The sequence below is a fragment of the Trichoplax adhaerens genome, genomic scaffold (assembly GCF_000150275.1).
Source record: "Trichoplax adhaerens TRIADscaffold_5 genomic scaffold, whole genome shotgun sequence".
In the NCBI taxonomy this organism is placed as follows: Eukaryota; Metazoa; Placozoa; class Uniplacotomia; order Trichoplacea; family Trichoplacidae; genus Trichoplax; species Trichoplax adhaerens.
The window spans coordinates 5,151,559-5,166,811 of NW_002060947.1; the positions used below are offsets into that span (position 1 = coordinate 5,151,559).

At 30.5% G+C, this 15,253-nt stretch overlaps 2 protein-coding genes across 2 annotated transcripts; both read right to left on the reverse strand.

Moving 5' to 3' along the window:
- Positions 1-261: 261 nt before the first annotated feature.
- On the reverse strand, positions 262-2,098 carry TRIADDRAFT_56624 (uncharacterized protein; the record flags this gene model as incomplete). Its single annotated transcript, XM_002112929.1, has 2 exons — positions 262-1,265; positions 2,083-2,098. The coding sequence occupies 2 exons, from the start codon at positions 2,096-2,098 to the stop codon at positions 262-264; spliced, it is 1,020 nt and encodes a 339-aa protein (XP_002112965.1).
- Positions 2,099-4,599: 2,501 nt separating this feature from the next.
- TRIADDRAFT_56625 (uncharacterized protein) lies at positions 4,600-6,269 on the reverse strand (the record flags this gene model as incomplete). Its single annotated transcript, XM_002112930.1, has 2 exons — positions 4,600-5,640; positions 6,258-6,269. The coding sequence occupies 2 exons, from the start codon at positions 6,267-6,269 to the stop codon at positions 4,600-4,602; spliced, it is 1,053 nt and encodes a 350-aa protein (XP_002112966.1).
- Between the last annotated feature and the right edge of the window lie 8,984 nt (positions 6,270-15,253).

The window sequence follows — 15,253 nt, forward strand, 5'->3', positions numbered from 1 at the left end:
TTTGCTGCCATCCTTTTTGCAGTAAGTTGCTCAGTAAATGTCGTTAAGCTTTCTAATCTTTACATAAATCTCGTGGAAAAGTAGTTATAAGTTAGTAAACGTTCTATAGGATTTTAAAACTAAATGGCCTCGTTTAAATAGCATAAAGGCATCTGGGAAAATTTCATTATTGGCTGAAAACAAATAAATTTTGTGATATTATATCGAAATAACGCTACCCTACTTTCATTTTTTTCTGGGCTAGCGATAATTAAATTAAGTTCAGAGCAGAATATCTTCACTAGGAGAATTATAAAGAATAAACCTGTTCGGCTGAACTGCATTTGTATGGCCAGTTACTACTGCATCACGATTAATTTCTTGAACTAAATTGTGTTTGTAATGCATTAGTTTTCTTAAAATTTTTAAGGATTTTTTTCTAACATTTTGATCAAATTGTAAACATAAAAATGGATTGATCACAGCAATGCCCACTGTTGACGAAAATGAAGCAAATGCTAAAATATACAAAATTATATGACTTTTTCCGATTTGCCGCATTGATTTGCCTGTAATAGCCATGCCAATGTCAGTAGCAAAGAAAGGCCAGGTGCTCAACAAGAATGATGCCGTGATAATAATTAGAGCTTTTATAGATTTTTTCTTTCTAAGTTGGTCGTCTTCTCGGTTAGCATTTGTTATATTGCCTGGCCTAACGTAGTGTATTTGATGATTAACAATGCTACCATAACAGAATATCAAAATTCCTGAAGGAATTAAGTACATAACGATTGCCATGGATATTAAATATATAGATTGTTGTAGATTAACATTAGCATAATCGTAAAGTTCTGTGTCATCAGGATATACATTATTAAACCAAGCAGCAGGTAAATTAATTCCGATGGCAATAATAACTGAAACAATTTGTGCTATCACAAGAAATCGATTCTTGTGCTTCCTGTACAACTGTGAATGCGGTTTTATAATGGCAAAGTATCTATCGACGCTTATCATGCACAAGGTAAAAACTGATACCGTATAGGAAGTTACCACAATATAGAAAAAGATTCGACATAGATAGCCACCAACGATATAACTATTGTCGAAGGCAGTTATAAATGTGAAACCAAGAACCGCGGTAAAGGTTGATATTATATCAGAAATAATCGTTACTCGAATTAGATAATACGTCACCTTGTAAAAATATGAATCTTTAGTGATTACATACAGCACGAAAATATTCGCCAGTATTCCGACTGTTAAAACTGGAATAGCTGCTATGACTGCATAACCATTAATGGTAGAAAATATGCTTTTATGATCATGATTACTAGAGTTATTCATGAATATATTGAATGAATGATTTCGTCGTAGTCGAAGTACAAATACCAGCCAATTAGCTGATGCACTTAATAATTACAATGATTCCACGACAAGTATGTGTTATTTTCAGTATATGAAGTTAATTTGAGATGTTATGTGAACGATTCGTTTCAAAACTATAATTTCATACTCATCCATACACGAAGGAATCAAACATAACAGTAAACTCGTTGGTCGACCAAAAGTGAATTGTATGAAAGATGTAACTGGAAGTTACGGATAAGTGTTTAATTCCAGCAATTTTAATTAATTTAATTAATGATATGATAAAGATAATGAATTTAAATTAAGCTAAAATAATAAAAATAGAAAAACTATTTATTACGTAGATGAATAATTAGATAAATTTGTCATTTGTAATACTTGTCTGGTGATGATTGTTTGACAATAAACTTTACTGGGAAAATAAAACAATATTTTATCCAGTTCAAACACAAACTTACAACGACAACATCAATATAATTTTATTTTTTGAAATTACTGTCAAAACAAATACAATATAATAGTGATAAAAGCATTTTACTTAAAATTATGATGATTTCATAAGGGACTATTATTACTGATTGTCTCAAAGTGACTTACCCTAACTAATTGTTACCTTATTTTCATCAGATAATATGCTTTGGTATTTGTTGAAATACCGTTACCTATGACGTTATACGTGTTACTGTTCAGTATTTAGAATCGTAATGTAGGTAGACATCAGGGAGGACAAACCTGACAGTGAGCTCATGATGTTAATATTCTGTAATAGTACCTTTTTTCTCGTTACAAATTTTGAATTGTAACATCCATACGTAGAATAATTTGAATACATTGAATAAACTACCTTTAAAACTTTTCAGGTACTACAATAGGAGGACCATGATATATTTTACTCTATTACATTCATACCGTACGTCATTAATCTTTGTTACTTTGTAATAGTATCATTTCTATTTTAAGATTTCATTAAAATCAGTCTCCATTAGCGATAATTTCTGTAAGGCTTACTAAAACCTCTATACTACCTTCCACATCATTAAATAGATATTGATTGTAACTGTTATTTTTTCAGTTTTACGCGATTTATAATATATTTTGTAGCAAAGATCTTTGGTTTTAGCCTGAAAGCGCTCATCATAACGTCGATTAATTCATCATCAAGTTTTCAGAAATTGTTCTCTCTAATTCATGCTATTACAGTGCCTCTATGTCAAAAGGAGTAATTGATGTTAAGTGTTTTAGCCGTCTCTCATGCAATAAACTTGGCTATAGTGAACTAGCACTGCACAGTATGGTATGTCTGGAATAGCTTTTTAATTTTAACCAGTTTTGATCGTATCTGCAATCTATTATCACGTAATAAAAATATCACCTTATTAAGTAAAATCCGTTAAATAACACTGTGATAAAGTGATCTTCGAAACAATAAATCAAGAACAACAGAAGTTAGGTTCGTCTAACTACCAAGGACTATCTGACTATCTGACAATCTACTTATTACAGCAAAATTCACGATTTATATACGATTAGTTACAGAATGCTTTTACTGTAACAAATCTTATCTTGCCCATTAAGTCGCAAGATTTTACGTCTTATAGAGTTGCATCTTTAACGATGATATTATAAAATCTAACTAAGGTTGATGGTTATAGTAAATGAAAGCTAATTGGGCTTCATGAGTAGAAGGAGCATCAAGATATTCAATTTTAAGAAACATGCACATAAATACGACTAGTAGTTAACTTAATAGAGTGTTTTAGGGACCTCTCGATGATTCCAAATGAACAGCTTGATTTAAAGGTTAGGAATAGAAGTGATGTGATGATTTAAATAGCATATTAGTTTAGAAATTTATATGTAAGAGGATAATTTACCATGGTAGGAATTAACTATTGTTGTCATCATGGAGAATTGGTAGCTTTAATTAAGCATTGAATGGTTCCATTCAGACGTTTATTTAGCTGGGAATCATTAAATAACATCAATATATATGAACTATGCTCTGATGCATGTAAACGTGATGTTTCTATAAGTTGAGATAATGAATAAGAGATGAAGTAACAAATACCTTACGTATTATGAAAAAAATCTATCAGGAGATGCTCTTTTCGAAGTAAACGATATTGCAAATAATATTCATTATGAGGAGTACATTACAAGTAATACAATAGTACATGTGTACTATTTAATCCTTAAGCCTCAGCTTTTGAAATAGTTTCGAATATAATTAGCAGTTAACAACGTTTGGCTGAATTATTGCAAAATCTTATTTGAGATTGTCCTCAGGGTTGTTGCTTGATTAATTAATACTACGTAGACCTGTTCTACTTTTAGTGCATGTTCTTTAACTATACTGTAGATGTAAGTGTATTGTATCCTACATTTTTAAGCGGTATAGCATGCATTCTGCGATAGTGCATTAAATGTGGTGTTCATAAATTTATGACGAAGTTCTGAGGGTATGTAATGTATTTCAGTGTATTATTAGTATCAGAAAGAATACTGACTTTATGAATTGTGTAATCAGGTTTGATATTGGGAATACAGTTAGCAATACAGGTCAATATTATCAAATAAAAACATGGAGCAGATTTTTAAGACACCGTTGGTAAAGAATATATATGCTACGTATATAGTTCGATTATATTGAAAATGCCGACATCGAGTTCAGCCTGTAAATAAATGTAAGCCAATATTACTTTAAAGTGGTTTTATGTTAGGTTACAAAGCTGAATAGGATGAAATTCGCTTCAAAGCGAGGCATCATGGTTGCTTAATAGTTGTAATCAAATATTACTATGATTTGCAGCTAGCTAGCTATTCTAGCAAGAGATGAATTAGGCACAATTAAATGTACGATAATACAGCTAATTAGCAACTGGTGTATGCTGTGTGACTTGCATATTTATATTTCTTAAATACATACTGTACATGGATAGTATAATTTATGAATAAAAGTAAACAAAAAGATTATCCTTGTGAAAGTTGAAAACTTAATTTCCAAGTACATATTATATTTATGTTTCACTTGACCTAATGCAAGTAATTAGTTAAATATTTTACAGCTTGTTGCAACTGACATAGCTTAGCTTCGACTTGTAATCTGCCCAATTAAGCATTAATTAGTGAGTATATGCTATAATTTAATAGCAATCTAACGAGGTCAAAATTTATTATTCTAATAATGAAACATAAAACAAAAATTTTGATCGTACTTTATTTAACGTCGGTCTTTATAAGTTTTGGTATTTAGCTGGCTATTATTCGTAGTTTAGAAGTGTTCTTGTACAAGAAGTACTTTTGGATGTAAAGCCAAGCCTTTCTCTTAATATTGCAGTCAAATTTCAGATACAAAAATGGATTTAATACTGATATGAAAAGGGTTGTAGAAAATGATAAGAAAGAAAGAATATAATACGTAGCATTTTCATTTTTTATATCTCGTAGTGATTTTCCTGTTATGATTATAGCTACTCCAATAGCAAAGAATGGCCATGTTATCGATAAATAAGATGCAGTTATAGTAATTAAAGCTTTAGTGAATTTTTTCCTTTTCATTTGCTCATCTTTTTGACTTCGTTCAGAAATATTTCCAGGTCTAATATGGTTATATTGATGCCAGTATATACTGCCATATGTGAATAGTAAAATAATAGTTGGTACGATGTACATTGTGATGATAGCTGTCATCAGAAATGCTCTTGCGAAAGAATCAATACTAACAAAATCGCATAGCCCGGGGTCATCAGGATAGACATCAACATAAAATATTACTGGAATATTTATAGTAACTGACATTAATACGGCACATAATACTAGTGAAGTTAAGAATTTTCTTTTATAACGCAAATAAAATCTCGAAAAGGGTTTTAAAGTTATAAAATATCGATCAATACTTATTATGCATAAAGTAAATATAGATACGGAGTAAGAACTTAATATGGTGTAGAGAAATAGTCGGCAAAAACTAGAACCTAGAGCATAACTAATCTTAACAGTATCGCCGACTAAAACTGCTACACAACCTAATAATGTAACAACAGTGTCAGAAATAATAGAAATACGAACTAAATAATATGTGGGCTTATAGAAATCACGATCATAAGTGATAATACGAAATACAAAGATATTTGCAATGCATCCAATAATTAAAGAAGGGAAAGTAGCAAGAGCGGCGATAGTCCTAATAATATCGTAATTGTTCGTTCCATTTCTGAAGGTGTTATTAGAAATGCTACCGGAAACATTCATGATCTTATTTTTACTGGCATTCCAAGCAAAGCTGCTATCCTATTTAGAATGCAGAATTAAAATAGCTTTAATATGCGTCTTCACAGATACAGGACCCATGTTTACTTTTCAGCTTTAATGTTTAACGACTTGTAATTAGCAAAGGATGCCATCTACAGTACAAAATGTTAATTAATTTATAGCATGTATGGTTGTATTACTTTCAAAATTTTAAGTAATTTGACAAAGGCTTAGAATTCAAGTTTCGTAACTATGTGCTATCGACTGCTTTTACAAATATGCATAGGCTGGCTAGGCTATAATTGAAGTCATAATGTCAAACAGTCATTAGTCTGTTTGAAAGTTATTATAGGCTTATTATAGTCAATAAAATCTATGGTAAAACAAAATGATTCGTATTAAAAAGAACTTATCGTGCCAGACAAAGTTTATAAGTAATTTATTATAAAATACGAAAGTGCGATTGTTACAGTGTTAAATACTGTATTACAGTAGAAATAACTATGTTAGGATAATTCTGTTAGACTATCCTTATTTAGTTAACTTCTAATTTGGATATACTGTGTTTTAATATAGCACTGACTTTTTATGACAGTGACACTTATACACATACTGAAATTAATAGTTATAATAGGGAATGCAAATCATCTACTTACAGTTCGAATCATTGTGATTGTAATTTACTTATGGTAGACTGTAAGTTATCATGGAAATGTTCCGTGATAGGACATATCGTAATCTGACTATTCTGTATTAGTCATTACATGTCTATGTTCGTAAATACTGTTATCTGCATTAAGGGAGCAGTAGCTAAAATTAATATCTAATTCAGTAAATGATTCTAATGTTAATTGTATTAACTATGACTCATGAACTATTGAGGAATAGTATATAAATGCAGTATATCGTAAAATAAAGAAGAATTGTCCAACTTAGTGTTTAACGTAAAATACGAGGCGTTTAAGTCTTTGTGTAGTCTGCTAGTAGAGCAAAAGTGCTCGTGATAGTGCAGATATCGTTCCTTGATACGTAGTTCAAGGAATTGACTTTTTGATCGTAGATTACGTTATCTTGTTGCAAAGCTGTTTTGAGACAGCGATACTTTCCTGTTGTAACTTTTTTTTAAATCAAATGATTTCTGTTCCGCATAATGAATATATTTTAGCCCTATTAAGTGTAGGATCAATTTTTTATACTACATCTTACTTTGATATTGAATAATTGAACAATTTTTAAGAAATTTAAATTTTAGGAGGAGCTTTTTAGGTTATTTGAGTCGGAACCTACATTATTTTCTATTCTATATTTGTAGCCATGTTACAACCACTCTTGTAAGACAGCTACTACCTCCAACAGCGGTTAAGCACTGACACTAGTCTTTTCTAGGATCAATTCTAGAACTCTCTTTACTATAAAAGTAACCCATTTTTATATTTTCTAACTAGATCTGCTAGTTGCTACAGAGTGCAAACAGAAATCTGAACACTAATAAACTTTGTCAGCTGTGCCGTATATTTTTAGATCTAAATTAGTAAAATTTTAAGCTCTACTTTAGTATACGTTAAGCATCCATATAACTGGAGATTAATTAACAATGATCAGAACACGATCTGACTCTTGAGCTTTCCTATAAATTAAGTATCTAGCTAATTCACTTTCCTTTACCGGAAAATGCATTAAATATTTACTAGCAATCTATATACATAACATTATTCTACTCGTTGCTCTACGAGTACTGTGTTAAGCGATTTTTTGATTACTTTTACAATTCAGAAACATAACTTTATATATAAGTTAAATAATTAACGATTTTTTCGTTGCCTTATCACAATTGAGTAGAAACTTATAGTTGTCGCACAAATCAAATACTTATCACCGTTAATTGCTATTAACATCTGGATATCATTATACAGAACAAAAAATTCGAGATGCCTATCCCAGCAGTAGCAATAAATATCTATCTTTATCTTAATATTGTGGTGTACAATAGAAACCGAACCAGTTTTTAGTAAATCAAGATAAAACGATTGATGTCAAGAATGCAACTGTCTATTATGATATAAACGTGATAATAATTATAAGTTTAATAACTATATATTTTCACGCATTTCTAGTGAATACAATGGGTAATATAGAAATTTTAAATTGATATATCATAAAAAATCCATTTAACTGTAAATTGTGAAATAAACGTATGTTAGTCAAAAGATAATTGTAATACTGTAACCTGCAATCATAATTTAGTATTGAGCAAATGGAGAAAACTGCCAATTATTTTCTTACCAAAACATAAATTTTCAATGAAAATGATGAGAATTCGTCGTTGTCACTTGAGTTTTAATTATTTGTTTAGAGTCTTGATTCATATAGTCATTCGTAAAAATCTGCGAGAAGCCTTTTTCTTTATCGAAGCGGATATCGTACTCTTATGTAATAAGTTATTGTCGATGATCGTACGGTGTTACAGTGTTAAATACTGTATTACAGTAGAAATATCTATGTTAGGATAATTCTGTGAGACTATCCTTATTTAGTTAACTTCTAATTTGGATATACTGTATTTTAATATAGCACTGACTTTTTATGACAGTGACACTTATACACATACTGAAATTAATAGTTATAATAGGGAATGCAAATCATCTACTTACAGTTCGAATCATTGTGATTGTAATTTACTTATGGTAGATTGTAAATTATAATGGAAATGTTCCGTGATAGGACATATCGTAATCTGACTATTCTGTATTAGTCATTACATGTCTATGTTTGTAAATACTGTTGTCTGCATTAAGGGAGCAGTAGCTATAATTAATATCTAATTTAGTAAATGATTCCGAGGTTAATTGTATTAACTATGACTCATGAGCTATTGAGGAGTAGTATATAAATGCAGTATATCGTGAAATAAAAAAGAATTCTCCAACTTAGTGTTTAACGTAAAATACGAGGCGTCTAAGTCTTTGTGTAGTCTGCTAGTAGAGCAAAAGTGTTTGTGATAGTGCAGATATCGTTCCTCGATACGTGGTTCAAGGAATTGACTTATTGATCGTATATTGCGTTATCTTGTTGCAAAGCTGTTTTGTGGCACTAATTCAGTAAATGATTCCAATGTTAATTGTATTAACTATGACTCATGAACTATTGAGGAGTAGTATATAAATGCAGTATATCGTGAAATAAAGAGAATTCTCCAACTTAGTGTTTAACGTAAAATACGAGGCGTTTAAGTCTTTGTGTAGTCTGCTAGTAGAGCAAAAGTGTTTGTGATAGTACAGATATCGTTCCTTGATACGTGGTTCAAGGAATTGACTTATTGATCGTATATTGCGTTATCTTGTTGCAAAGCTGTTTTGTGACATACGGTGACGGAAGTTTATAATTAAAGCCACGCAAAGATTGCCATAGCTATGGTTTACTAACATACTTTTAGTCTATGCCTTCGCTAAGAATAAATGAGGGTATTTAAAATTCGATATTACCAATCGTGAGATTGAATTTTATTAACCTTCACATGGCATCTATTGTTTCAGATTTGAATATCTAGCTAGTCACATTTTTAATTGAAGGCAGTCGAGTCATTTCATTCGCTAATGGTTAATTTTTCTATGAAATTTAGATTGCAGCACCAATAATTCAATTTTCATCTCAATTATTTCATCTAAATTAAATTACGCGTATTATCAATAAATTATAAATTATAATTATTAATGTATGTGAAAATACAAAAACTATATAAAAAGACAATGTTTTAACCTTTAGTAGGTCATGAACTACTAGAAGAATACCAGGTATATTTCTAGTGATCCATGAGTAGATGTACCACTTGCAGCAATTTTCTATAGTATATTACAGTTACAGTAGGCAATATCTTTGCCACACTTTTATAATACTGTATCCCAGTATCCAAACTACTAGGGAAATTCCTACGGGGCTCCGGTTATACTACTGCGAGACACACATACATGATTCTATTAATATAACTTATTTTTATTTAAATTACCGATTCTCGATTTCAATACTTTCAACCTTCTAACTTATTCTTAAAATTCTCAAACTTGCAACTTACGCTCTTACACTTTATCACGACTGTCACTTGTCTTCAGATCGACTAACTACTAAACCTAACGCTACATGATATTATATACAGTAGTGTACTACAGGTCTTAATTGTGCATCAATCAAGCATATAATCAACTAAAGTACAATATACTACTGAACACTTACACTTATTTCTCTAGCTATTACTTTATATTTAGCCATTAATTTTATATTGAGCTAGAAATATAATCTAGCATTAATAAGTGTACATCTTTGCAGATACTAGAATGAATCGTCGGCGATATTCGGTGGTGGTCTTTCGTGGGATATACTTTCGTAGGTAATATCGAGATTTCTTCTTAATATTATAATCAAATTTCAGATATAAAAATGGATTTATCACGGAAATACCAACTGTTGTGGAATATGACACAAACGAAAGCACATAATATACCAGATTTTCATCTCCCATCTGTCGTAGTGATTTTTTTGTTATGGCCATAGCCATCCCAGTTGCAAAGTATGGCCATGTTATCAATAGATAAGATCCAGCAGTGGCAATCAAAACTTGATTAAATTTTTTTTTTTTCTCGTGCAAATTAATTCTAGTGAGGACAGAAATATTTCCAGGTCTAACATAGTTATGTTGATGCTTGAATATGCTGCCATACATAAATAATAAAATAATAGTAGGTAAAAAGTAAATTATGATAATATTGGCGATGAGGGATGCTATCGCGGAAGAGTTGATATGGACCATGTCGCATACCACCGTATCATCTGGATATACGTCGTTGTAAAATATTGTTGGAATACTTAAAATTATAGAAAGTATCAAGGCAAGTATTACCATTGATATTAATAGATTTCGCCTATGATTCGAATAGAACTTCGAAAACGGTTTAACAATCACAAAATATCGATCAATACTGATAATACATAAAGTAAATATGGAAAGAGTGTAAGAACATTGGATAATATAGAAAAATATTCGGCACATATACGATCCTAGGGTATAGTCAATATGAGCCATAACGAGGATCGAAAATGATGTAGTACCTATCAACGTAGCTATGATATCAGAAATGAGAGAAATACGAATTAAATAATATGGAGTTTTATAAAAACAACTATTATTACAGATGACATAAAGTACGAAGACATTAACAATAAATCCTATAAATAAAACAGGAATAGACGCGGCAGAAGCGTAGATGTTAATAAGACTGTAATAGTTTTTTTCTTGGTTAGAAATGTTACTGGAGATATTCATGACTCAATCTTTGCGGCGCTAATAGAATGTAAAACACAATCCTATTTGTAGATCATACAACTAAAAATCACTAAGTAAAGATCGTTTAAATCATAACACAATATTATTTAATTTCAATCTAAAATGTAAGCAACTTCGATTGGAAACAAAGAGCTTCTATTGTTTACAGTTTTGCTATTTAAACGTTTTAATTTTAATCTTTTATTCCTTTAATAATATATTATATACGATAGGGCAGACCTAAAGTAAAGATGTTAAATTTAGAGTTTGAGCTCTCGAATCTGGAATAAATTATTAGAGAATAGCTTCATCTCTTTGTTTGTACAAATATTATTAATGCTGACTTTAAATATTAGTTTGACGCCGCCAGTAACGTATATATTACTATGTAATATCTGGCTTATTTATAGACGATATGAATATACGCAGTTCTTTATGTAGGACTATTTTACACAATTACATAATCAATCAGGTATGTAATATTTCTACAAGGCTTTTTAACTAGCTTACTTTCTGTAATATCATTAACTTGAAAGTAAATATGGTTGCATTCGCGGCTCAGACCGGAAAGTAACAATTGAGTACATTAGTACCACCAACAACTAATCATAATAATGGAGCAGTTTACTAGCATTTATCTTGAATCTAAAAAATCTCAAAGTTTTTCGCATTGCCACGATCAAGTGAATTCAATTAATATGTTTGATGCATTTCAAATTGTTACAGAACCGATTAGATCATTTGAGCAGTTAATAACTAAACTCCAATATCGAATTATTTGATGTACTTAAAACTTAAATTTTGTTACTCTAAACGGCCTTTAAGGATAGGAAAAAGAATAAGGCATTCATGTTTACAATAGTATTTCAATGAGAGAATATAAATTTGCTTTAAATTTATTTGCATATTAATTAAATTTAAATTGCGATTTTTGTTAAATCTGGTGATATTTTTTATCAAATACACAGTCATATCGTCAACGGTAACAGAATTAGCTTGAGCAGGAGTTCTTAGTATCAATTAGATATTGGAAGTATTAGCATTGTTAAATATTCAAGGATAGCTTTCACTACAAATGCTGAATTTGATCTTGATATTGGTTGACTAGCAATGATTGATACGATGGGTTCGAAAGTATATTACCGTATTGATGCCACAATATAGTTAATATCATAAAGTATAAATCTTATATTATTGCAATTTAAATATAAAATATATTAAAATAGAGGTGCCTCCTAATGTACGATAATTACGTACTAAGGTAGTTTATATGCATTCGATCACAAAGCTTATTATTGCTAAATTTACTAGAAATTAATATTATTATTAATTAATGATGTAGATGGAGTTACGATACTCGTACATGGGCTTCCGAAACACTGTTTTAGATAAGAAAAAAAAAAAAAGTAGAATAGTGTAGGAGAGAACCTGCTTGTTTGCTAACAAGCTTTATGAACTCTTTTTAATTAGGAATACTGATAGCAAACGTAATTTATTCTTGTGAAAGATTTTACTACGGAACTAGAATTTTTTCATGAAATATGGTGCAGCTGTATTTAGGGAATAATAATCATAGCGGTGGCTATTGACTTTGTATCTAAATTATAAGAAGCTTTTAATCGTTACCATGCTGGGTGTTGACAAATAATAAAGACTAAATATAATTTAATTATACATTACATATCAACTTCTACATGTATCTAATAAATGTAAAGTGTTCATAGGAAATTAATTACTGCAACAATAATATCATCATCATACTTCTGAATAGAAATAGCTAGTATGCAGTTATATATTAGAAACGAACTCGCGCTATCTCAAATTCTAAGGTTGTAACTTATAACCGTTACCTAAGAGTTTAGAATAAAGGAAATCTCTAATTATTTCTAAACAAACTTACAGTTTGTTTAGAAATACTTTCAATTCCTTAGTATCACTGCTGCTTTTGTTATTAATTGTTTTATTGTATATGAATTTATGAATAAATACCTAAAAGAGATTATTAGCTTGCCTTGCTCGAACCGCAATAACAAGAAGTTTCAGTCCGTAGATTGTTGGTTATGGAAGTTCGTAAATAATTAAAATATTTTCTATTTATAGAGAATGAAATATAAGGAATTAGCTATTGAGAGTCACCGATAACAATAAATTCTGCTGCCCGACATAATACATCTGGCGCCACGGAAACTGCATCTACTGACTTCTATTTTTGAATCATATATATATTTATCTCGTTTCATTCACAGGCAGCTAATATATTTTTGAAATTCTGCATTATTGCGCTCATAACTAATTTACGACACTAATTGCATCATAAAATTTAAATTAACCCAGAATATTATTGGAAATGTTTGTGTTTTGTTTTGTAGAAACATATTAAATGTGCAGCTTCGTACTTTAATAACTCTAAAACTCGAATCTCATTTGGAGCATATGTTGTGCTTCTGCTGGAACTGCTTAAAGTGTTGTGCATATTTTTCGCTAGCAATATGATAACATAAATTCTACATTCCGCAGACGCACTTAATATCTGTATTGAAATTATTTCGCAATAATTATTGAACGTGACCCTGCGTCACAACCCTCTCTTGGTGACAAAGGAAACGTTTATTAACAAAGTAAAGAATCTCTCGTGCAAGTATAATAACTCGAGTTACTTCTCCCAGTATCTCCAGTTTCTACGTTAGCGATATACGCGAACTCGATTTCCCAACTGAACTCCGCAGATAACTGAATATATTACACTTTTCTTCACTATAAGAGTCTTGCACCATTCTTGAGCAACTACTAATTTATTCTATAAATACACGTGCTTAAATAGATTTCTATAATGAGTTCCAGTGTCAACTAGTGAGAATTCAGTTAGCGTTATCACTATGATATATTACTAAATATGTACGTCAATATTCTCATCCTAGGATAGCTACAAGCTACCACACACGACATATAGCCTTATTTGAATATTCATCAATTAACAATTGCTTATTTGATAACGGGGTACCGTGACACACACGACATATAGCCTTATTTAACTGTTCATTAAGAGTTACTTATTTGGTAACGGCGTGCCGTGACACACACACACGACATATAGCCATATTTAACTATTCAGTAATTAACAGTTACTTATTTGGTAACGGTGCACCGTGACTTTTTGTTGCAAGGAAAATCAAATCTGGAAAGCTCGAGTAGTATGAACATCCAGATAATAAATACCAGCCGATTTAATGAATATCTTGAGTTATGTAATCTAACGTATTATAAGGCCTTGACAAACTAATTTCGTTCTCACCGATAATTACATGCATATTTAATTGGACGCAAAGGAACCTTTCTGTATTATGTATCTGTTAGAATGGGTCCGCCACTTTGCAAGATATGGATTACGAGATTAGAGTTTTGAAGTTTAGTAAGCACGGAATATATCATTCTGGATACATTGATTTAGAAAACTGAACTATGATAACCATAGGTCCTATGCAAGTATTTTCGTTAACGTACGGTAATTCTTAACAGCCTAAACAATATCTTTAAAATACGTTCTACCATATTTACTTACTTAAATTACAATTGTAATCATGGTAGTAGTATATGCCCTACTACTACAATTATATATCATTTTCAGTTTTTAGTGCAAATTCCATTTCATTTTCCTCGTACGTACGTGCACGGATATATAACTATCAATATAAATTTAACGGAATGACTAGTTTAGAAATTGGAGTAAGATCATACCTAATATTATATGGTATTTAATATCAATTGACTACTGCATATTTACTGGGCTTTAAATAACTTAAAAGTAATCACAGTACGATAAATTATAGAGATGGATGACGCATGTAATTTCATGTATGTTACGCGGGTATCGGCAATGATTACTTTCAAATCATCGAACACCTTAACTAAATACAATAGTAATAGTAATTATTGACAAACAGAGGTAACTGTAAATCCTTGGCTTATTGAAGGACCTGATTCATATCAACATTTTAAACTAATTACAGATTGCTGTATTAGCCGATCAACCATAAGCAAGTTGATACTCATTTATTTAAATTCCCCTCGTCGGTGTTAACGACAATACCATATTTGGCATTAATTTAAGATGATAATGATAGAGAATGATCAATGCCTTGATAAACTACTGATGTGTCCATTACTGTATCATTTTACAAAAACTAAGCAATAATGGGAATAAAGTACACACTTCATCAAACTTTAATTTGCCATTTACGAATAATGAAATTTTACAGATTCATCAAACTTAATTGCAATTCATAAGAAAAATGAACTGGTATGAAGAAACACGTCTTCATTATTTAAGAAATTCGTTAA